Raw genomic sequence first — 24,549 nt, forward strand, 5'->3', positions numbered from 1 at the left:
ATCATCAGGGAACACAGTAGAAAACAGATGTGCATGCAGGCACTACATTGGATAAATGAGGCTGAACCATGGTAACCCAAGGTGTGAGTGTCATACCTTGGGTTACCATGGTATGACACTCAAAAAGCACTATTTAAAGCCTTAAATAGTGCTTTTTGATGGACTAGAATGGATATTCTTGGTTATTGGGTTGAAGTTCTTAGGATGAATGCTTCCAAATTTGAGTTGGTTTCATGCAGCACCAAATTTGTTGTGGTTCGGGCCTCAGTTTCTTAAGAGTGAAATAAATTCGATGATAGAGTAAGGTGGCTTTTTGACAGCCTATCCTGTTAATGTCCAAAGCATGGTCTGCAAGTCCTGAGGGACCATAGCATTCGAATAGGATGTAGTCTTTATGCTTTACAATTATGAAGCTGGATGTCCTATTAGGACAGTTTACAATTGCAAGTTAACTGTTAAGTATCTGGCAGGTCTGATGTGAAGAACCTTTATCAGCGCTTTTCAACTGAAGGTGAGTTAGCCAGTCTCATATGGACGTGGCAGGGTTTTTCATCCCACAAAACAGACAAACTGGCCATTAGAACACATGCAATTAACATATATACATAATTCTGGCCCCTCTCATAGCCTTAGTTGCTTTGGCCATAAATCTAAAGAAATAAGCAAACTGGCAGGTCCAGGATATGGGTGGTCTTTGGTGGATCACAGTAGGAATGCTAATTTTTTATATGGTCTGTAAGCTGTTGCAAGGTTGTATTTTTTAGGATTTTTGGAAGCTTTTCAAATGTACCCAGGATATATAGGATTGTAATAGATTTGGTGTAGTTGCTGTTCTGGGGAAGAGGGATATTTTTTAGATGTCATGGGGATTATAGACATTGACTAACAAGGTGTTATGAATGTCATCAGGTTCAGTGGTGAGGACATTTTTATCAAAACTTATTAATTTTGCTGTGGTATACAGAGGTATCTGGTATTGCCGGCCTGGTTGGCCGAGTGGATAGCATATCCACTCTCCAGTCCAAAGGCTGCAGGTTCAAATCCTGCCGTGGGCATGGATGTTTGTGATTGTCTGTGAAAACACCAGTGGTGGTTGATGGTAGATGGCATTGGTGTACTTGTAGTCAGTTGGTGATTGAATGGTGGAGAATGAAGTTATGGTGTAGGTGCCCTCCCTCAATGAGTCCTTGGACTCCCTGGAGGTGTCAAATAATAATAATAATAATACAGGGTTTTATAATCTCATACTCTCTGGAGGTTTGAGCGAGATGATAGTTGGTGAATATATCTACCAGTTTGTGTAGGATTTCTGTTTACAAAATGCCAAGGATCCATTAGATTGGCATGTAAACAATGTGTCTAGGAAGGGATGACTGTTGTTCCTTTCTTTTAGGCTTGCACGGTGATCCGAATGCATTTTTGAAAATTATGGAGACAACTACTGTGTTTTAATGAAAATTTTAGTTTAATATAACTAAAATCTACAATTCGACGTTTAGACCTTTATGTCAAGGTCATCTTCTGGAGCATACAACTATACACAGAAAACAAGCTACACTACAATCAAACTGGTTTGTTAAAGATACTGACCAGCCGCTACAACAATTGTTGGCCTGACCTCTGGTGAAAAAAAAAAATATATATATATATATATATATATATATAAATTAAAAAAAAAAATTTATACATCAACGCTAGAGTCCTATTATTAGTGTTATCTGTGTTGTAGAAATACATTGGGCGCAACAACAAGTAACTATCTATATACATATAATAACAACATGTTATACCTGTACATTCCAGCCAGTTGGTATGGAATGGCTTCTAATAATAGTTGTAGATTGGCTAGAGTCCTGACTTATGCTGGATCTTATATATTAGGTAGGCTGAATGTGTGCCATCCAGATCCTTGGAATTTTCATGCCTTCTTTGTTGTTGATATTTGGATGGTTTATCAAGATTTCGCAGGATTCCTTGAATTTCCTTTCATACCAGATTTTTGTGTGGTGTAAAGAGCGGGTGCTTTTCCAGTTGATTTGGTGTAAGGTGTTGAGCGCGTGGTCTGAGAGGCCTGCCTCACCATAATGGTTATATTTAATGTGTCTAATGTGTTCTTTCTGGCGTATAGGGATTGTCCGTCCTGTTTCACCAATGTACGGTAAGTTACAGGTGCAGCGGATGCTATAGACTCCAGGATGTGCTAATGGGAGGAGAGGATCTTTAGAGGAGTTGAATATGGTTTTAAGTTTAGTGGGTAGTTGAAAGGTGGCATTGAGGTTATAATGTTTTAGGATTCTATTGATTTTTTCTGATAACCCTTTAATGTATGGGAGGGCTATGGTTTTACTGTAATCTAGATTCGTTTTTGTTGTTGTTTTATGGAGTATTTTATTAATAGTATTTTTGTTATAGCCATTATTTATGAATGTGTCGCTGATGATTTTTAGTTCTTGTTTCAGGGCTTCCGGTTAGAGCAAATTGTAGTAGCTCGGTTTTTAAGGGTGTTAATGACTCCATATTTTTGTGATGGGTGGTGGTATGAATTCGCATGTATGTATTGGCCAGTGTGTGTCGGTTTTCGGAAGACTGTGAAGGAAAGACTGCCTGAAGGAAGACGTGTGACTAGTGTGTCTAGGAACGGGAGCGAATTTTGATTTTCGATTTCGATGGTAAATTGTATGCGTTCGTGTTGTTTGTTTAGGTGGCTAAGGAATGTGTTTAGCGTTTGTCGCCCGTGCGGCCAGATCGCGAACACGTCGTCATAGAAAGATGACTGTTGTTGTTTTTTTCTTCCATGGTGAACTAGATTCTGAGATAAGGATGTTGAAAGCATCTAGGTCATGTGGCCAAATAGAGAACATGTCATCTATGTAGTATAGGCAAATAGTGGTTCTGTGTGGAGTAGAGTTTAAAGCTTTCTGTTTTGAAGTAGTTTGCTGGGGGTGGGAAGCAAAGGGCCTATGGCTGTTCCCTTATTTGTTTATAGAATTTTCCTTTTCCATTTTCAGATGAAATGGAATTGATGACAGAGCTTAGATTTCAGAAAGTAATTCTGCTTGGATAAGGTCTGAGATGTCTTTAAGTAGAATTGATGTTGAAATGGATCATTATGTGCTGAGTGTGGAGTTTTCTATACTGGACTTAAAGGGCCAAGTTTTTTTAAGCATGAAGGGGTGTTTCCAGTATAGTGGGAAAACACTTTGGCTAATTTGTATATGGCTGAATCACTGTCATCCACAATTGGGCATAATGACACATTTTGTTTTTCTGTTTCTGATAGTTGATATTTAGTCTTGAGCAGGATAAAATTCAATTTCATATTGAAAAGAATAACATGTAAGAAAATTTTAAAGCAAATAAAAGTTGAGCAGCTCTCAGATGTGAACTGTAGACTAAAATGCACAAAGATTATTGAAGAATAAATGAAAGTGTTTGAGAACAGGAATCAAACCTTGGAGATTCAGTGGCAAGCCTTGAAGAAAGCCCTGATTGATTCAGCTAGAGAGGCATGTGGTGAAGTTGTCTACAAGGATAGAAAAATTAGAACTCCATGGTGGACACAAGAAGTTAAAGAGGCAGTGAAGGAAAAGAAGAAAGCATATCAAAGTTCCTGGCAAATAAGTCAGCTTGTGCTTTTAGAGAATACAGAGACAAATGTAAGAAAGCTAAACACTGTGTAAAACTAGCTAAACAAAAGCCATGGGAGGACTTTGGCAAGAATATAAAAAATAAATATCAAGAAGGTGGCAGAATATTCTGGAGGTTGTTGAAGGAGTTAGAGATGATAAAGGTGACATGAAAACGGGAGAAAAAGATATCCTTGAAGTATGGAGTAATTACTTTGAAAAACTGCTAAATGAAACAAGCAGTGATGACAGCACAGTGGTAAAAAACACTGACCAGGCATGCAGTCAGGAATACATATCCATATTTGAAGTAGAAAAAGCCATCAAAGGCTTGAAATGTGGAAAGGCAGCAGAAGTAGATGATATTCGACCAGAAATGCTGAAGTATGGTGGTATAAGTCTTACAGTGGCTGCACTGCATAGTGCAAAAAGCCTGGACAGAGGGACGAATTTTTGATGATTGGAGTAGAGCTCTCATAGTACCCATATATAAAAAGGGAAATAAAACTGAATGTGAGAATTACAGAGGTATTTCCCTACTGATTGTTCCTGGCAAGATCTATGCAAGTATACTTGAGAAAAGGTTGAGAAGAATTATGGAAGAAAAGCTTGGTGAAGAACAATCTGGATTCAGGTCAAATAGAGGCTGTTAGGATCAGATCTTCACTTTACGACAAATCATCGAAAAAGCATGGGAATATAACAAAGATCTGTATTTAAGTTTTGTCCATTTGGAAAAGGCAAGGTGCCAAGAGAGAAGCTATTCAATACGCTACAGTTATATGGTGTCAATGGGGCATTATATCAAGCAATACTTAATCTTTATTTGAGTTGTAAGTCAGCAGTTAGAATTGAAGGAAGTACAGGAAGATGGTTTAATGTTAAATCTGGTGTGAGACAAGGAGGTACCTTATCCCCTCTGTTATTCATTATCTATATGGATCACATTATGAAGGAAAGTGAAATTAAACACGATATCAAATTTGGAAATGTTAAATGTCAGCTCTTTGCTTTATGCAGATGATGTTATACTTCTAAATAAATCCGCTTACAAGTTTGCAAGATTCTCTGACTAAATAAGCTGTTGTAATAGATATGGTATGAAGGTCAGCAATAAAAAGACAAAGACAATGAAAATAGGCAGAATCATTGAAAATGTCAACTGTGTTGTGAACGGAGAATCTGTGGAACAAGTAAAGCATTTCAGCTACTTAGGCACGATTTATAGTGAAGATGGTAAATTAAATATAGAAATAGACAACAGAATCGGCAAAGCTGGTATGGTAGGAAGTCAATTGAATAAATTCATATGGAATAAGAGAGAAATTAGCCACTAAATTAGCTGTATACAAGACAGTGTTCAAACCAATTTTACTTATGGATCTCAGAAGTAAAACACTTGACCAAAGACTAGAGACCGCAGATGTGAGAGTCCCGAGAAAGATTATAGGCATGAACAGATGGCATCAATGGCAATATCATATTAAAAATGAGGATATTAGGAAAGAACTTGACATTGTCAACATCCAGGAATGCGTTAGCAGAGGTAATCTCGGGTGGTATGGTCACTTAAACAGAATGGACGAAGAAAGATTAGCAAAACAAGTGTTCTCTGCGAGGTTAGCAGCAAAACGACCCAGAGGAAGACTAAGATATATGTGGATTGATACGGTACAAAGTGCCTTAGACGATAGAAATATAAGATCTGATAATGTTGGAGTCTTGACAAGTAACAGACTGATTTGGAGGAAAATTGTAGATAGGAAGTTAGTAATGATGTAATTTTTTTCATGTAGTACTATCATATGCTGTACACCCCTTGAGGGTACATGGCAGGAATTTGATGTTGATGATGAAGTTTCTGATAGTTTATTGGCAATTTCCTCAGGCCAGGAGGTAATGTTTTTAAGAAGCCTGTGAGATGTTCTGATCTATGTGTTGATCTGATCATAAGGATCAGATCAACACATAGATCAGAACAGTCCAAACAATCCAAAGTAGGTAAACAATCCAAAGCACAGAGGTAAATTTATGTGTATAATCATGGCAGTTTAGAATTACAGTGCCATTCCATTTATCCATTTTCATAATTACTATTCTTTTTTGTTTATTTCCACTAGTGCTTCAAATTCCTTGCTTAAGAGGATGCTTTTTTTTTTTTAATGGTATTTGTTTTGTTAATATATTGGCTACATCGAGTTTTACATTATTTGCAATATCGGTAGGATGGCTTTGAATCCCTCATTCAATTTGAATCATAATATCCTCTGCAGATATTTACTTAGGTGCAAGTGTAGTTGTGGGATATGACCAAGTGTGCTAATTGCTTCTGCTTGAGGGTGAAGGACAATAGTTTACTATAACATTGTTTTCTTGAGTGTTGTTGAGGCTTTAAAAGGCTGAGTTTTTTTTAATAGATTAGAACAAATTTATTAATGTGTCAACTCTTTTATTTTCTGAAATTCTTTGGCTGCTGAATTGTTAGAGACTCTGGGAGGATTGTCCAAAGGTTAGTATTCAGCATCATGGTGTGCTCCTCTTCTGTCACACAAATAGGTCCATTAGCGTTGGCAACTAGAACACACATGACCCCAAGCTGTCTACATAAAAGAGCAAAGCTGGTGTGCACTTGTATATGTAGAATGCATTAAGTGGGGTGTTTTAATTTAACATAGTTAGGAATGACGTTATCCCAGCAACATTTTAGAAAGGATAATCTGTTCAGCTGTCTGGAAAGCTTCACTGAAATTGAAGCTTTCCAAACTAATAGGACCAAGCTTTCCATTGACAGACTTTGCATGCTGTGGAATCTCTGTGCAGTATAGTAAGTCTGTGGTAAGACTTATATGTTGACACTGTTCATAATAGTATTTTTCAAGGAAATTACAGTGTATAATAAATGTAATTAATATTGCCAACATTTCAGCAAAGTTCTGACATTAGTGCCTTCACCACTGTCATTCAAAAGCACCGTCTTAGCCAGTTGCTACAATTCCTACCATCCAAAACATATTAAATAAAATATCTGGAAATGAAGTAGAAAAGCAGATAAGAGGAAGCAGTGTAATAGCATTCCCTTTATCATAATTACACATATAAACTTACCTCTCTGCTTAAGGATCAAATTGAACTAAATATAGAAACATAAGTAGACAACATAATAATAAAATTTAGCCATCGATTGGCACTTATGTAAGGAAAATATAATATTTATTGCTTGCAGAATTTCAAGCTAGGTTTCCTAGCCATCGTCAAACACAAAATAGAACAACACTTAAAATGTAAGCGCATGTGACAATGTATGATATTAATTGCAGGAGGATAGCTCCATCTACAACTATTAGAATTCAAAGAATAAATAATTATTAATTCAAGAAATGTAAGAATGAGGAGTGTTGCTCAGGATGACTTCCCAAAATTGTTAAAGTTTGAGACAATCATTCTTGTTGATGTTTGGTCCGTGGATGTGAACTTTACAACTTTCTTGATATGATCTTGCAAGTAAAAAATAATTTCTGTGTAATTCTTTAGTTATTTTTTACTTGAAAGATCACAAGAAAGTTGCTATTCCAGTGAATTCTATGCCTAAGACATGGCCAGCTAAACCAGACTTATCTGATTAATGAAGTAGAATATAACCTTGATGCTTATCCATATAAATCTGAGCTGAACAAATAGTTTGCCCATAATAACCACACAATCACTGGATTTTATAAACTCTAGGATTAGAGAAAGGAAATATTTACCGTTCAGAGTGCCTTCAATTCCTTACTACAGCAAATGCTATTTGGAGAAACTCACACAATCACAAACTCACTGTAACAAATCATCCACTATAATAAACTTTTCCTGTGGTTCTTACAAGTTTTCTAGAGTGAGAGTCAACTGTAATAATACACATAACATAACAAAGTTTGCTTATCATAGCAAAAATTGTACTTGTTTTATCACTAATCAATATGACTTTTTTTAAACTTAGATCCAAATTAGGTGGATTCTATATTTTTAGGACATAGAATTTAAAATGGAACTCTCCCCCCCCCCAATATACCAAAACGTACTGGTGGGCAGTAGATGGTTGGCAATGGTGTGGATGATGTAGTGGCGGTTTGGTGTGGTTAGTGGATTAAGTAGTGGAGACAGAGTTGTCGAGTAGGTGCCCTCCCACGATGAGTCCTGGAGGTGTCACGTAATAATAATTATCATTATCATCATCACTGATCGATACTTAGTTAACCTTATTATTATTACGTGATACCTCCAGGGAGTCCAAGAACTCATTGTGGGAGGGCACTCTACTTCATTAAATGCATCTCACCCTCTCCACTCCTACTTAATTTTCCTACTACGACACTACCACCATCAATGATATCTACTACTGATAATCAACCAACAACAGTATTTTTTTTTTTTTTTTGTCTGTAAATTGCATGTGTTCTGAAGACCAAGTTGTTCTGTAGTATGCAGGAATGAAAAACCCGAGTTTTCAGGAGAAAAAACCCTGCTACCTCTGTATAAGAGGTAGCAGGGTTCCCTCGTCACGATGAGAATCAAACCCAGGTCTTTTCCAATTGAAGAGTGCAATGTTCCACTGTTCTTCCAATTGTGCTACAGAGGCACCATAATTTAAAATTAAAAATCGTCGTTAGGAAAAAAACTATTTCGTAAAATTTTTGATAGTGTGTACTCATTTCTTGTAGTATCCAGGATACCGTTGTTGGCATTGGACACTGAGGTGAGGTATTAATCAGAAATTGCTACTTCCTTGTCAGGGACTGGTGCAGGCTACCATCAGCCCCTGAAATAGAGGTCTTTCCTGACATGGAACAGATGCCTTATTTGGTAGACAGTTGCTGCGATTGATCTTTAGGTACCTTCCCAGGGGCACCACATTACATTGTCCTAGGGCTCTGTGGTGTTTTGGTTTGAGAAGCCTTGCCAAGGACTGCTCCACCATCCCTGGCATTGTTTTTGTTGGTCTTGGACTGCTTATTTGCCAAGTTACCCTGCTTATTTCACAGCTGCTCTGTATCTGGGGATGATCCACTGTCTGCCACCTGTTTACCTGTCCAGTTGCAGTTAGCTCCACAACTTGGATTTTGTAAAATGAATATAAATTACTGAAATAGTTCTTGCATATTAGTAAGGAAGAAATTAAAAAATTATTAAAAATACATATAAATTTAAGTGCTTTTAAGTACTTTGTTCTCTCTTGTATTTGCATGTTTTTCTATGGAAGAAACAAAAATCATAGAGCTTTTGTAGCACAGTCATGTTGAACTGCATTAGATGCTCTTTGATCAGAAAATACCTGGGTTCCATCCTTATTGTAGATGTGAAGCCCTCTATGACATAATTTTTCAACTGAAATGAGTTATCTGGTCCATAGTGAGTTTTATTCCTGAGTAACTTTGATTTTTCATCTCACAGACAGACAGACTGCCTGAAATTATACAGTGTTCAAATAAGAACATCAGGATGCATAATAGTTCCATGCTGGTAATAGTGTAAAAAGAGGGTACCTAGATTTATGGAAAGGGAATGGTAATACCTAAATCAATGATTTGAGATTAAGGAGTGTGTTCCTCCTTTTGATTTCATGTACAACGTCCTGTCTCCCAGGTGGTGATGGTTGATGGTGATGATGATAATGCCAACAGGCTATGTTTGAAGTGATTTCTGTTTTGTTTAAGGCCAGGCTTTCTCCTTCAGCATTTTTACAGCCATACTTTGGTCTCTTCTTTCACTTAAATGAATGATCATCTGAGATGGATAAAGAGAAAAAAAAAATATAGTAGAAATAGAGCAGATTATAAGAAAAACACTTCTTTTGTGGATATCAAGAAGTCATTCAAAATCCCACTTAGTCAGAATAGGTACCTCTGTACAGTCCATAAATTGTACCTCTCTACAATCTACAAATTTAATGATCAGTTGTTTTTACATTGTTTAAACATTCCTTTTGCTCATTACTCTACAGTTTTTATTGCAGCACTTTCCTCCTGATATAGTGAAGATTTTTGAATTTATCATGCACTCTGGTTATTTGAATTGGAAGAATAAGATTGATAAACAGATTGAAGACATGCTCTGGGGGTTCTCCCTCGGACAACTTATTTAGAGCATCTCAAGATGCTCTAAATGTTTTCTTAATATTTTGCCATCTGGATATGTCCCGAAAATGATATGATCTCCTTATTATAAAAAATGAATAGCCTTCATTCATGCAGGATCACTGTGGAAAAGGAGACTCGTTGTAGTTTGCTTTTTTGGTAAACACACCTTCCATCTGTGTGTTTACCAGAAACCAATCTCAGCAAGTACATACAATATTCTCCATTATCCATCTTAGAAGAATGGCATTTAAAACCTTACTCACCATTGTCCACACTATTTGTTCCTTTGATTCAGCTTTGCAACAAGAACTTTGCTTGTTCTTAAAGAGAGATACTTTTGACATGCAAGGTTTCTTTTAATTAACACAAAAAACAGAAGGACTATTTATTTAAAGCCATATATTTCAGCCCGAATATTACAGGCCATCATCAGTGGTGTGATGATAGCTAATTACAAGGTAAAACACAAACATTGAATGCATTTGAAAAAGTAACAGCCACATGATGTTATACATAAAACACTGCAATGGTATAACTGAGAGAATATTGCAATATCAATTATCTGATGGCCTTTGGGCCATCAGATCTGTTTAAGTCAGATCAATAAAGAAGTCTCACAGCTCTCTTTGCATAACCACTCCTTTTATTATTATTGTGTGGCACCTCCAGGGAGTCCAAAGACTCATCGAGGGAGAGTGTGCCAACAGCATCAAACGATTGGCTCCTTCCAGCTACTAACTGCGCTCAAACTTGCTTAATTTTTTGCGTGAGCCATTAGTAGCGGAGACTATACCAATCGACCAACCTTTGCTGGCAAATATATATATAAACTCATATTTATAGAAGAGTTTAGTTTTCTTCCGGAGAACCCTATATTTAGTCAAGATGGCATGTTCTGCTAAGCCATCATGAGGAATATACAATTTAAATTCCTCATGATGGATGGCTGCTGACTGCCCTAAGACAAACCAGAGGAGCAGGCAAGGGATCTGGTAAACACCTGAAAAGCTTGTCTTTGGGTGAGGAAAGGAACATTTTACTTTTTTGCCTGAATAAGTCATCTTGTAGTTATTATTTAGAAATATCTCATTCTAGTTTTCTTTATCCCAGGTGATAGATTTTTTTGTTTTACTAGATATAAAAAAAAGTTGTTTTACAAAATTAGCATAAATTTAATAAAAATTTGTGCAGCATTGTTTATATTATTACTTTTTAAATGTTTTTTTTCAATAAATTTTCATATTAATATTTAGATATGTCTTTATATGATTAGATTTTTATTTGATGCTTTTTACTGTGTTTATTTATTTTTTCACCAGCTCGAAGTTTTTAGGACACTTAAGGGTGCACAACCATGTGAATTTAATTATTTCTGTAATGAAAATGAAGCAAAGAGCTTTATAAGTATGTAATTCCTTTGTGTTGAATCATGTCAATTGTTATTTTTTAAAAATAAAAAATTCTATATATGTGGATTTAATAAATAAAGTGGACTTGTAATAATTGCAGAACATACATCTTGTGTACGAAAAAGGTATTTCAAATTAACAAAACCTTCAATATTAATAATTTACTGAATTGCAGAATGACCAATCTTATTTATGTGTGATCCAATCTCATGACAAACAACGTATCTTCATATGTGTCATGTTCTGATGATAAGCTTTTTTTTTTATTGCCATTTATTTTTTATGTTCTATTGCCATAGAACAAAAATCTATGGCATATCAGGACTGGGTTGGTTAAGGATTTTTCTATTTTTTATTAATTTAATATAATTTTTTGCATTTTTATTCATTCTCTATGTATCCTTGGAACCTTTCTCTAGAGACCAAACTTTTTCAAGTCACTTTAGGTCTCCACTAAGCAGGACATTGGTCTTATACCAAGCAATGAAATTCATCTCCCACCTAAAGACATTTGCAAACATCCATTCCTTAAGGCCTTGAATTTTCACCCTATTGATTTTAGACAAATTCTAGACAAATAATTATTTCTAACCATGTTAGAAATAATTATTTTAATTTCCCAATGTTTTGACTTTCATATTATGGTCATCACCTGGAGTATACACAAATATATATATACAGAGACAAGCTACATTATATTTCACACAGTATGCTAATGAGACAATGATTTGATCAACGGTTATTCTACTGGCCTGACCTCTAGTGAAACTAAAATAAAATTAAAATAAAATAAATGAAATAAAATAACTACATCAAAGCTATATTCTATTTAAGACAACATCAGAGAAACATTCTTTCATATAGATAGTTTTATTACAGTAAAAAATGATGTCCTAATTTAATATGACAATTGTTATATTAGATTTAAGACCCTGGATTCACCTCAAGGGCTCACTTTAGTGAGTACAGGAGCGGCAAACCCAAGTTACCTGATGCTGGACCATGCCTTACTGACGTAATATACATCTGTATATTATCTATAGACCAGTCCCTATTCTTCTTTCTTTCTTGTTGTTCCTCTTGCTCCTTCCCCTCAACGCTATTAGAGTAGTCGAGGGATAGGGGTAAATCTTTCCTATTATACTATGCTTTTTTCCATCTCGTGCAGTGGGAGTTTGCTTTCCCTCTCAAAAGGCAGGTTCAGAGCCTTAAGGTGGCAGCTAGACACCGAACTCACCCTGTTAAAGGTTGGGAGCCTATCCAGGGGAAATTTCCAATTACTTGCAAAGCTCTGAAGAAGAAAAATAAGATCGATTTAATTGGAATTGACTCGGCTAATGGATAGGGACTTTTCTTTGAAAAATTAAAAATAGCTACTTGGAATGTCCGTGGAATCGCACACAAAATTGATGAGCAAAACAGAGAACTAAAAAATAGAAACATTGATATAGCAGCAATAACTGAGGCAAAAAAGAAGGGATCTCAAATTCCTGAAAATTTTGTCATGATCTTCTCTGGAGTTCGAGAAGACAAAAGGGCTTCATCTGGGATTGCAATTTGGATTAATAAAAAATGGAAAAACAAAATTTCAGATTATACTTGGGTATCAGACAGAATAATCAAAGTTAGAATAGAAATTATGAATCGAACATTCAATATTTTCAGAATTTATGCACCAATAGATGGAAAAGAGTAAGAGACAGAAGAATTTTATGGTAAACTTCAGGAATGTATTGATTAAACAAATAAAAATGAAGCAACAATCTTGATGAGAGATTTCAACACTAGAGTGGAAGTAAGCCAATAACAAGATGCCTTGGATCAGAGGGAGAATCAGTAATCAATAACAATGGAATTTTATTAAGAGACTTCTGCATAATTAACAATCTAAAAATCAGCAATGCTTTCTTCAGGCATAAAAGTATACATAAATACACATGGCAAGCAAGAAGAACGAAATCAATAATAGATTACATTATTATTAACAACAAACTAAATAATAATGTCAAGGATACAAGGGTTTTTAGAGGGAGCGAAATTGATAGTGATCACATGTTAGTTGAAAGCAGATATGAATTCATAAAAAGAACCACATACTTCCAAAGAAAAAAGATAATGAACCAACATATAATAAACAGTTTAAAATTCATCTCCTAGAACAGGAGAGTATTAGAAACTTATATAAAAGCAGAATAAGAGATAAAATAAAACAATCACAAACAGTATTGAAACTGACTGGAAAAATGGAAGGAAACCATACTAAAAGCATTAGACAAAAGTTTAGGATACAAATCAAGGAAAAACAAAAAATGGCTCAGAATTGGAATGATGACTTAAAGGAATTAATCGAAAGGAAAAAACAGGCTTTTAAAATCTATCTGCAAAGTAAAAACACTGCTAACTATATACAATATAAGAAATTATGAGCTGAATTCAGAATGCTTTTTAGAAGTATATGCAGAGAAGATTGTAGTAAATATGTTAAATCATTAGAGAAGGATATCACTGAACCATAAAGAAGAGGTTTTAAAATTTTCAGGCAACTACAAACAGCAGAAAATGACCAATTAAGAAATAATCTAATTTCCAAAGAGGATTGGAAAGAACACTATAAAATATTGTGGAATGAAAAACGAGAAATACAAAACAATGACAAAACTCGCAAAATTGAAGATATGAATATATTTGCATTTTGAAAGACAAAGTTTAGTAATGAATTTGTAATTTCCGGATTTACAGAAAGATTAAAACAATCGGCAATCTCAGAAAATTCATTCTCTGCTAATGCCACTTTATTTCTGTTTTGAAACTACTAGTCATCCTTTATGTCTCTCCTCCTCAAATGATAGCAAATTTCTAGCAGAAAACTATATTATATATATATATATATATATATATATATATATAATTTTTTTTTTCATTGTTAAGAAAAACCTCAATGATTCATGTTCCAAGTTGTTTTTGACTATGTAAATGAGGAGTTGATTTTTATAGCACAATTCTATAGTACAGAAGCTTGAACTACTAGGATTTACTAAAACATTATTAATACGGGCCATACCTGAGATTATAACTGTAATTAGGGTAACAAAGCCTGAGGCTCAAGCTCCAAAAGCAATGACATAGCTATTACTTTCCAAAAACTTTAGTTTTTAAAATAGTGTGCCTTTTATTTGCTTCAAATTGCTTGAAAATATGGATTTTTTATATCTCTAATCAACAGACATTGGCATATACCAAGCATGAAACTTTTGTGGTTCTTGATATTTTTTAGATCTGACACTATAATTAAAAAGAAACTCAGAATGTGATATCAGTAATTACCAAAGTAAAACACTATGAAATGTTAATTTAATATACTTCTTTTTTAAAATTATATTATACTAATTTATTATTATCCGAGACCTCCAGGGTGTTGAGAACTCATCAAGGGAGACTATAAATCACCCAAACTAGCTGTCATACCTTCCCTTCATTTCATTCACACTAGATGCACTCACTACCCCTAAAGGAAAACTATTCCACTTATTCACAGCTCTCTGTGAGAAAAATCTGGCTCTTATCCCTTTCTTGACTGTGAACAAACTTAACTTTCATGGATGCTCCCATGTTCTCTCCCCTTAATGAAAAATTTCTTCAGATGATATCCTATAATACCCATTCAAAAGTTTATAAACCTCTATCATATCACCCCCTCTTTCTCCTGTTAACCAGAATCTGCAATCCACATACAATCTGTCCTCATAATCTGAATATAATCCTTGTAACTCTTTCTTGCACCCTTTCCACAGCTTCCTTATCCCCTTGGAACCCAGGAGACCAAATCTGCACACAATAATCTATGCGTGGTCTCATCAAAGCCTTCTAAAGAGGTGAAATGACTTCCTTATCCTTACATTTCAAGGTTCGCTTCAACATCGCAATTATCCTCTGAGTTGTATTTGCAACTTTTGCTATGCGACCTTTCCACTTCAAATTCCTATCCACCAATATGTCAAGATCCCTTGCCTCCTCAGTTTCTTGTAGCATAACTCCGCTAATAGAATATGCCACTGGAACTCTAATCAAGCCAAAGTGCATCACTTTACACTTACTAACATTAAACTGACAGCCATCATTTTCATTTGCCCAAATTTCCAGCCTATTCAAATCATTCTGTAAGTGCTGGATATCAAAGCATGCCTGATTGCCCTGCCTATCTTTGCATCATCGGCAAACAATTGCTTATCTGATGTTAGACCTTTCTCCTGATGATATTAATGTATCGTTGGAACAATAATGGCCCAAGGACTGAACCCTGAGGTACACCACTGGTCACCTTAAATCTGGCAGATTCACACCCACTGTATTACCACTTTTTGATATCTGTCTCTCACCCATCCCCTGATCCAAGTCAAGAGTTTATATTCCAATCCCATATTCTGCAGTTTATGAAACAGCCTTTCATGTGGTATCCTATCCATTGTGAAGTCTTTTCTAGTTTCATCATTCACCCTGGTTCTTTGACAAAAACAGTGAGTGTCATGTTTAACTCTTGTGGTACAGGCAGTGTACCATGAGAAGATCATGGTACACTGTCATCATGTCAGAAGCCCCAGTCAGTTCTCCACATTCCTTAAAAGGCTATATGGAGGTCTCCTAGTTATCTAGCTTTGACTCTTAAGTGAATCCTTATTTCATACAAAAAAAGTATTTTTTGAATGTATTCTCCTTATTTTCTTTAGGTAGTGCAAGTCTTCATTTATTCTGAATTGACTGTCTTCTGAAAAAACTGCTTAAGTACAGAAATGCTCATATTTTGAGGATATGATGGTAATCCCTCTTTGAAAGATGTTTGTGCATGACATTCTTTTAATGTGGGATTTTTGTTTGCACTACAACATTTACATAGCATAAATGAAAGCTTGGAGATATAATTCTATTGGCATAGTGGCCAAGACAATTGAGTAATTGAGAAGGAAATATAGAATATTTCCTTCTCAATTACTCATTGATGTCTTCTTGGATTGTGCCTTCCCATCCCTTGATGATTATGCCCATGCTGTCTGGGGGTGGCCTTACCAGAGTACAAGTCCCGACAGTATCCCTGTCAGGATCACAGGGTACAACCAAACCTTGATTATAGTGTAAATCAAGGGTTGACCTTATACAAGACACATGAAACTTTTGTAGCTCAACATATTTTTAGAGTTTGATTCGCAGCAAGACCACAAACTTGTTTCTACAGTTTATCAACCCATTTGGAAGACAGTAATTATCATAATAACAAAATAGTGTTCCATGCAAAGTTTCTTAAGCAGGAACATCGCCAAATAGGAATTTGATATTCGTTTCAGTTTTGCATTTAAGTCACTCAGCAATTCATTCATCTTGTGATTATAATTGTCATATTGAGGGATTGCCAGTTCATTTTCTTTGTCTGCCTACAGAACCGAGTCTCCATAGCTGATTCGGTATCAATGATGCTCCTTTGATATGAAAGACCTGAGTTCAAATCCCATCTAGGACACAAAGAACCTTTATCAGGACTTTTCAATTGAAGATGAGTTAGTCTGATATGGAGGTGACAGGGTTTTCCTCCCAGTATGGGTTTTTCATCTTGCAAAGCAGACAAACTGGCCAGAAGAGCATATATAATTTACAGATATAATAGACTGGCCTCACAGCCTTATTGCTTCTGCTTTAAAATAAGCAAGCAGACTACAAAAGTGCAATGTTGGCATTGTGTTTATTATCATAAAGATTTTGTTGTTCTGCTTTCATAATGTTCAGCACTATTGAATGTAGAAAGGAGATATGCTCCACTCTGGATGCAAATTTTATCTAGTTTCTAGTCTTGAAGCAACTTGCAACCATTGCGATGTCATCTATTGTACCAGCTCTTGTGATGATCTCTCACAGTCCTCTGTGAAACTGAAGATTAAGATGCAAACATCATGCATTTTCAAATGTGCATTGTGCTATTACCTAATTTTTGAAACTTGTATATTAGTAAATTTTATATTTATGGAAATTGATGAACTGGAATTCATACAATTTTAGATAAAATTTGAAATATTGTAATTTGCTGATATGAAATATTATTTTATTGGATAGGTGGAACATATAACTGGGAAGGAGACTGTGATTATATCCATAATCCTCATGGCACAAGCAACAATAGCTGTACCAACCAGAATTGCCAGGTAGATGGTATACAAATAACTTCTCACCATGGAAATGAGCATGGGAATGCTGAGAGTGGTTACATATCATGCGCACAAGATGAATAGTTGGATGGCATTTCAATATGATTTTAACTAAAATGTCAAAGTAACATTAAGGATTTGGATGTTAGACTAGTCATTAGAGCAAATGAAATTTTAAGATAATATGCTAGTCTTTCAGTATTTGGTTTGAATAATCTCACCGGACCTTAAATTATTGTTATTGCTTTATGATAGTCTGAAAATCTCATTTAATTTTAACTGAAACTGATTCAGTGAAATTACTTTTTTAACAAATACAATGAAAACCTATTGAGGTATTTTTTTATGGAAACAACTGAAAATATATTTTATATTGTAATTTTTGTAGGGAAAAATATTAGCATAGTTAATAAGCATTTTTTGCTATAAGTATTACTTTGCCAGTGAACACGTATCAGTTTGTTTATTGCTTCATTTAAATATATATATAATAGAAGCATATACATGAAACGAGATCTGAAATGCCTCTACATACTATGTAGTGAGCATTTTTTTTTCTTTGTTTTTCCCTGATAGTTGACATGTATAAAATGCATGATGGAGAATTATTGTAATTCATTACAGCTGTTGTTAATATTATGCTTTCATTTCTTGTTAAACTCTTTTCCTTCATTTCATTATTCTTAGTTGCTTATTTCATTTGAGGACATGGATGTGAATCAAACATGGATATGAAGCATTTTCAACCCAATGTGCATTTTCTGTGAATAGCTATCTGCTTGATTTCAGTTTAGCAATAAACTTTCTAATACCATGTTCACTATCATTTTATTGTTTGTGTAAATATGGAAAGATGAGTAAGGTAAAGCCAGTCTAGCATTAATGCTTACAGCTTCAATAAATATAATTTCTTGAGTGTAAAGAAGTTTTCAGAAGCCCTTCTTCATAAAGTATTTATGAAAAGACTTTTGTTTTTAATAGAATGCCACACTTTCCTGTTTTGTTTGGTATAATTATTTCATTTTATATATGAAATGCTTTCTGGATATTTTGGAATGCATTTCATAACTAATCTAAAAAAATTACCGCATTAAAATAATCTTCTTCCTTTTTCCCTTGCAGTGTCGAGGGTTTTGTATTCATTTAATTGCAACTGTACACAAGGATAGGGTGGTTAGTTCTATGCTTCCCAGTGTATCCTATGTCTGTAGAAGCATTTAGTTCTCAAGGCTGGTTTATCTTGAGTACTCTGGTTGTGCACTGTAAGATGAAAAACCCAAGATAAACTGGGGAGAAAACCCCTGCAGTCCATACCCTAGATTTGGCTATGTCTGAGAAAGATCCTAAACTACTCACGTCAGCGATGGGAATCGAACCCAGGACACTCCTTTCCCAGGCATATGGTTGGAAAGCGCATAGCCACTCAGCTAACCTTGCGGACTATTAAAATAATAATAATCTTGTTATCCATTATACTTAAGGAATTTCAGTTACACCTTCTTGTTTCATTCAGTTGACCATCTGGTATGAAATGCAAACTGCTTCATACTTTAGTAGATGACATAATTTAAATTAAATTTTAAATGGTTATTTTAATATATGGAAGTGAAGAATTTAGTTTCTCTCCTTTTTCTTATTAGTCTTGTTTATTAATGATGCAAAATGTCATCATTCTCATCAGATTAATAACATATACCCTCGTTAGGTGTATAGGATATTCTGATAGTACTACATGAAAAAGTTACATCATTACTAACTTCCAATTGACAGTTTTCCTCCAAATGAATATGTTAACAGTCAAGACTCCAATATTATCAGATCTTATATTTCTGTCTTCTTAGGCACTTTTTACTGTATCAGTCCACCTAGATCTTTTTCCAGCACACCTGGCAAAGAACGCTTGTTTTTCTTATCTTTCCTCTCCCTACCCATGCTGTTTAAGTGACCATACCACCTAAGATTAACTCTGCTAACACATTCCTGTACATGTTAGTGAAGCTAATACAAAATGTAATAATTTAATATACATAGAATAAGATATTATAAAACTACTTGTTAATGTTTTCTTGTAATAGATACAAAATATTATTATGAAGTTACTTATAAATTTGTTATAAATTTTAACAGCTCATGTTACTTCAATTTTCCTTGAGCTGGAATGATCAGATATTATTTTATAGTAAATACTGTAAAAAAAAAATAGGGTTTTGTAAAATTAGCCATTCTTTAGTTAATTTTTATATTACAGTGTTTCAGTACAACTCCTGAGCAGCTTATAATATGTGAAATTCATTGCATTTTCAAATATTTATATAATCCTTCACAGTAAATCAGAAAAAAGGGTAAAAATTTACAGGGAAAAAAAAAACTCATAATGGGGAGCACATGTGTGAACCAATGGATGTTACTATATGTACTGCTAGCTAGCACAGGGTAACCAGAGTACTAAACAATCTGTTTACCTTTCTCCCCCCCCCCCCACTATTTTGAAAAAGATCTTTAATGAATTTCTTTGAAGTTACTGAGTAGAATTTCTCAATTCAATATACCATGCCATGCCATGCCATTTCATGATGATTGAATACATTATTCTTTCGCATATAGAAAAACAACACTTTTCATATAAATTGTATATTAAATTTCCAAACAAGACTTCATTTCCTGTGTGGAAATATGGCTAAACACAAATCACTACTAAAATTCTCCATTTCTTGAAAAAAATAAAAAAATAGTTTCCAACACTTCAGCACTGATGAAGGTCTTGTATCAAAAGAAAACTATGCTGTACCCATGAAGGATAAAAAATATTGTTAAATATACTGTTCTTTTCTCATTAATATGCTATCCTTTTTCTTGCAGAAATGCCTAACTTGACTTTGTGTGTGTGAGTAAGTGAGAAAGAGAATTTCATCCATGACAAGTTACCCCTACTGTATATTAGTACAGTACCATGGGTGTGGTTAGAGTGAAGTAATCCAGAAGTCCTGTGCTAGACACCAAACATGGAACTTATTTAAGCCCATTCAGGCCTTGAATAAGCAGGCTGGTGATGTGGATGATGAAATTTATCTACCACCTAAAGATATTAACTAATATCCATTGTGTCAACAGTGGGATCCAACCACATGGCCTATTGCTTAGAGAGCAGAAGTGATATCCACTTAACTAACCAGGCAAACATCTAAATTATTAGATTAATAATTCTGATTAAGATCGACTCGAATTATATCACTCACAGAAACCACTAGAATAATTTGTTATAATTCTTTGCTGTAGTGAGAGTTAACTGTATTAATCGATGATTCCTAATTGACCTTTATGAACATTTTAAATACTATTTTCTACCTGTTGGACATCACAGGAACAATCTTTAGGTGAAACAATATACCACTAAAACCACTGAAACAATATGCTACTGAGTGAATTTCACAGTTGATGGTAAAGTACAAGTGTGAGCCATGATATATATATATATATATATATATATATATATATATATATATATATATATGCATGCAGTCTTTGGCTAGTTTTTCTTCACATAAATGAAATAATGACAAACAATACAAAAACATTTCTGACAGCTCTTTGAATGATTTTGAAATATGTAATTTTCTTATTTGCTATAGAATGAACATTCTTTATAAACATTAATGAACATTTTTAATTATGAGTACTATTAAGAACTTAATAGTACTCATAATTGAAAATGTTCAAATTAGTATGCTAAAATAAGTCAATGTTATGAACAATTCATTTAGATACTTATGGTCTAAAAGCCCACTTTAGATATAGTTAAAATTATGTTTTTATTTGTTAGAATGCTATTCTTTAGTTTGTCTTTTTTTTGACATTTGCCAAATTTTGATGTTCAAGCCAGTGACTAACTTAGCTAATGATTTCTGTATCCTGTCTAGCTATATTGTTGGCTCTGACAATTGGCAAAAAAATGTTTGGATGGTAAAATAAATGGTAATTTATGTGGATTTCACTGTATCTATGTGGCATTTTAAAGCCCTCCACGAGAATTTGTAGTATATGGCCTCCCTCAATGAGTCCCTGACTCCCTGGGGGTCTCTCTTAATAATAATAATAATTAATTCTAATTCATTTTAGTGTTAGACTAATTATTGGATATTCTTTGTGATCTTATTTTCTGTTAATTATTAGTCTTCTGTAAACTCCTCATTATTTTTTATTGATTTCTTTATTATTATTTTTTTGATGATGATGGTTTAAAAATGTTTTCTGTAATGTATTTCTTTGGTTATTTTAAATCATGGAGTTGCTGTTTTGTATTTGAAGACTGATTATGAAGCTTTTATTACTGAACTTACATTAATAAAATCTTCATAACCAGGCTTCAGATAAGCAAATTATTTGCTTATTTAAAAAAATCCAAATTGGGGTTTATCAGATTTGTACTCAGTTTTATGTATTTTGATATTTGATTATAAGTGAAAGATGAATGAAATGAAATGAATGAATTGGAGATTGTTTAATAATTTGTAATGGTATGTATACTGAAATCTGTAACATGGTATAATATACATATATAATTGAACATGTATCTGTGCATGTATTTTTTTAAATACTAATTTATGTAAATATTAACATTTCAGCCGAGACATAATTTATTAGCATTTCATTAAAAAAATATATATATCAAAATATAATGCTTTTATTTCATTGTGGTAATTACCATGAATTATAGTTGGTTTTTAATCCAGTTTTGGAAAGGAAAAAAAAAACGGAATTCTAGAAATTATATTCAGCATGATAAGTTTACAATTATTATTATGTGACACCTCCAGGGAGTCCAAAGACTCATCAAGGGATAGTGTGCCAACAGCATCGAACGATTGATCCCCATCCAACTACTAACCACGCTCAAACTTGCTAAAGCCATTAGTAGCAGAGGCTCTACCAATCGACCAACCTTTGCTGGCAAAGGTTGGTCGATTGGTTACAACTGTTTAGTGATTGTCGATTTGTCGATTGGTGCAAAGGTTAACTGTTATAACTTTTGCAGTAGACGAAGATATTTTAATTCTGATAAAACAGTCTTATTTATAATATTTATAATTGTGTATTGCTTTTCTTTCAGCTAGTAAAAACTTGTTATTTATTGTGGAAAAACAAAAAATCTAATTTATTAGAAATGACAATCGTATTGTTATCCTTTATGGGTAATATGTAGCGTCTTCATTTGTGAATCTACTGACTTGTGATTGTGTTCTTTTGACTTTAGGGCACTTAAAATATTATTTTAGGAACTGTTATCACTTATTTTAAAGTGCAGTTAAATTTTGATTTCAATTTTTGGTAGATAAATAAAGGATAAAATGATATGGTATACATATTGAAGATAAAAATTAATAATATTAAATTAAAAATTTCTTGATAACAAGAAATGTTTTATGTATGTTTTATGTTCATTAAAATATTTTATTCATTTCAACAAGTATCTTAATACCATTACTATATATATATATATATATATATGTGCATCTTTAGATGACAATAACAAAAACTTGCTATCAGCATAATATACAGAAATACTTTTTTTGTGATTTTTTTTTATTTTTTTGTTAGGTTGCTCACTAATTTCAAAGTAGAGCAAAAATACAGTAGAGTAAAGAATTAAACTGTTAAAGCTATCCCCTTCTTCCTTTCCTAAAAGAGAAATAAATAAAACATAATAATATACTTGGATATAACACAGAAATTTTATACAGATAAAACAGCTAATTTTTTTTTATTATTACACCCATTCACAGAAGATTATAAACCTGTAGTACATTAGTACTGTGGGTGAGCTAAGCTTTTTTTTCATTTTTTATTTATATTTTGTCAATCTAGAAACCTTGCTCTAAAGCCTGATCTTTGAAGTTTTTCAAGCCACTTCATGCCTTCTGTAAGTGATGAAAGTAGATGAAGGTAGTGATGAAATTCATCTTCTACTTAATGATAATTGCAAACATCCATATTCATGGCAGGAATTGAACCCACAGTCTTTTTGGTTGGAGAGCAGATACTTTAAATACTTAGCCAACCAACTCCTTGGATGGCATATTAAGGTCAATTAAGTATATTTAATACTTATTATTATTTAATAATAAGTACATTATTAGAAACTTCACAAATTGAAACATTTATCCATAACTTTACAGCAGACTATTACTGATATCAAAGAAACTATAATTTTAATGTCATTAGCTTGCCTGTTTTCTGGAAATCTTAATTGACAAAAATATAGAAATGCAGAATCTCTTTAGAGATCTGTTGTAAACTTTTATGGGATGCTATCTTCATACCAAATCATTACACCATTTTACTCAAAAGTGTGACACTATCAGTATCCTTAAGAAGAGAACATTTAATGCATCCTAGAGATGATAAAAGACAGGAAGAACCAGACTTTTTTTCACCAATTAATCCTCAACAATTATCATAAAAACGCAGTTCATAATCTCTATACAGATAAACCCTCCATGCCCTTTTATATATTAGTAGTTTGTCTACTTGTATTGCTGCATTATTCAAAGAACAATAAATTAGATTAGTATATCAACCTATCCAGAAATTCATATCCTTTTAAAGGTCTTGACCTCTTCCTAGACGTACTCTGAAATTGATAAAATTCTTTGTTCCTATGAATGTCCTTACACTGGTCAGATGGGGAGAAATTTTGATATTAGAATAATTTATCAACTTTGCAATATTTCTCATAACAGGAGTAGTAATTCAGGCCTAACCTTGCTTCATCTCTTCCATTGACGACAACATGGAGTGGAGCACAGGAACTATTTCTTACTGAAGTGATCAGTTCACATGGTTTCCTCAAATGAAACTAAGGATTAATTTTGCATGCCAAATAGTTTGTGATCCAATCTCTAAATACTGCAGGCACTCGGTTTGCAACACGAATCTTGTTTGTCCATATTTTTATAGTGTTAATGATTTATTTTTAGTTTAAGCTGTATCCTCTGTTGTGTAAATCATTCTTGCATTCTGAAGAAGGTTATTGAATAGCAAAACATGTTGGTCATTCTATTTTTAATTTTTTAGCTTCCTTTTAATGACATACATTCCCAATTTTTCTGACAAACAGTTTAAAAATTAACAAATAATTTAACTTATGAAGATGATAAAAATCCATGCTTTTAAACCTAGAGAAGCATGTGTTTGTACCAAAAGTTTTATCTAT

General features: G+C 33.7%; 1 protein-coding gene across 3 annotated transcripts in view; it reads left to right on the plus strand.

Annotated features, from left to right (window-relative positions):
• Positions 1-22,794, plus strand: part of LOC150105176 (sodium-independent sulfate anion transporter-like) — a 255,432-nt gene extending 232,638 nt beyond the window's left edge. For all 3 annotated transcript variants that reach the window (XM_090395526.1, XM_090395528.1, XM_090395527.1), the window contains 2 exons: positions 11,062-11,146; positions 17,248-22,794. In XM_090395526.1, the coding sequence (XP_090251652.1) occupies positions 11,062-11,146; positions 17,248-17,423 (261 nt within the window). In that variant the 3' untranslated portion in view covers positions 17,424-22,794. The remainder of the gene's footprint in view (positions 1-11,061; positions 11,147-17,247) is intronic.
• The last annotated feature ends 1,755 nt before the right edge of the window (positions 22,795-24,549 follow it).

This window comes from Typopeltis vanoorti, chromosome 7 (assembly GCF_054136105.1).
Source record: "Typopeltis vanoorti isolate ZY-2024b chromosome 7, IOZ_Tvanoo_1.0, whole genome shotgun sequence".
In the NCBI taxonomy this organism is placed as follows: domain Eukaryota; kingdom Metazoa; phylum Arthropoda; class Arachnida; order Uropygi; family Thelyphonidae; genus Typopeltis; species Typopeltis vanoorti.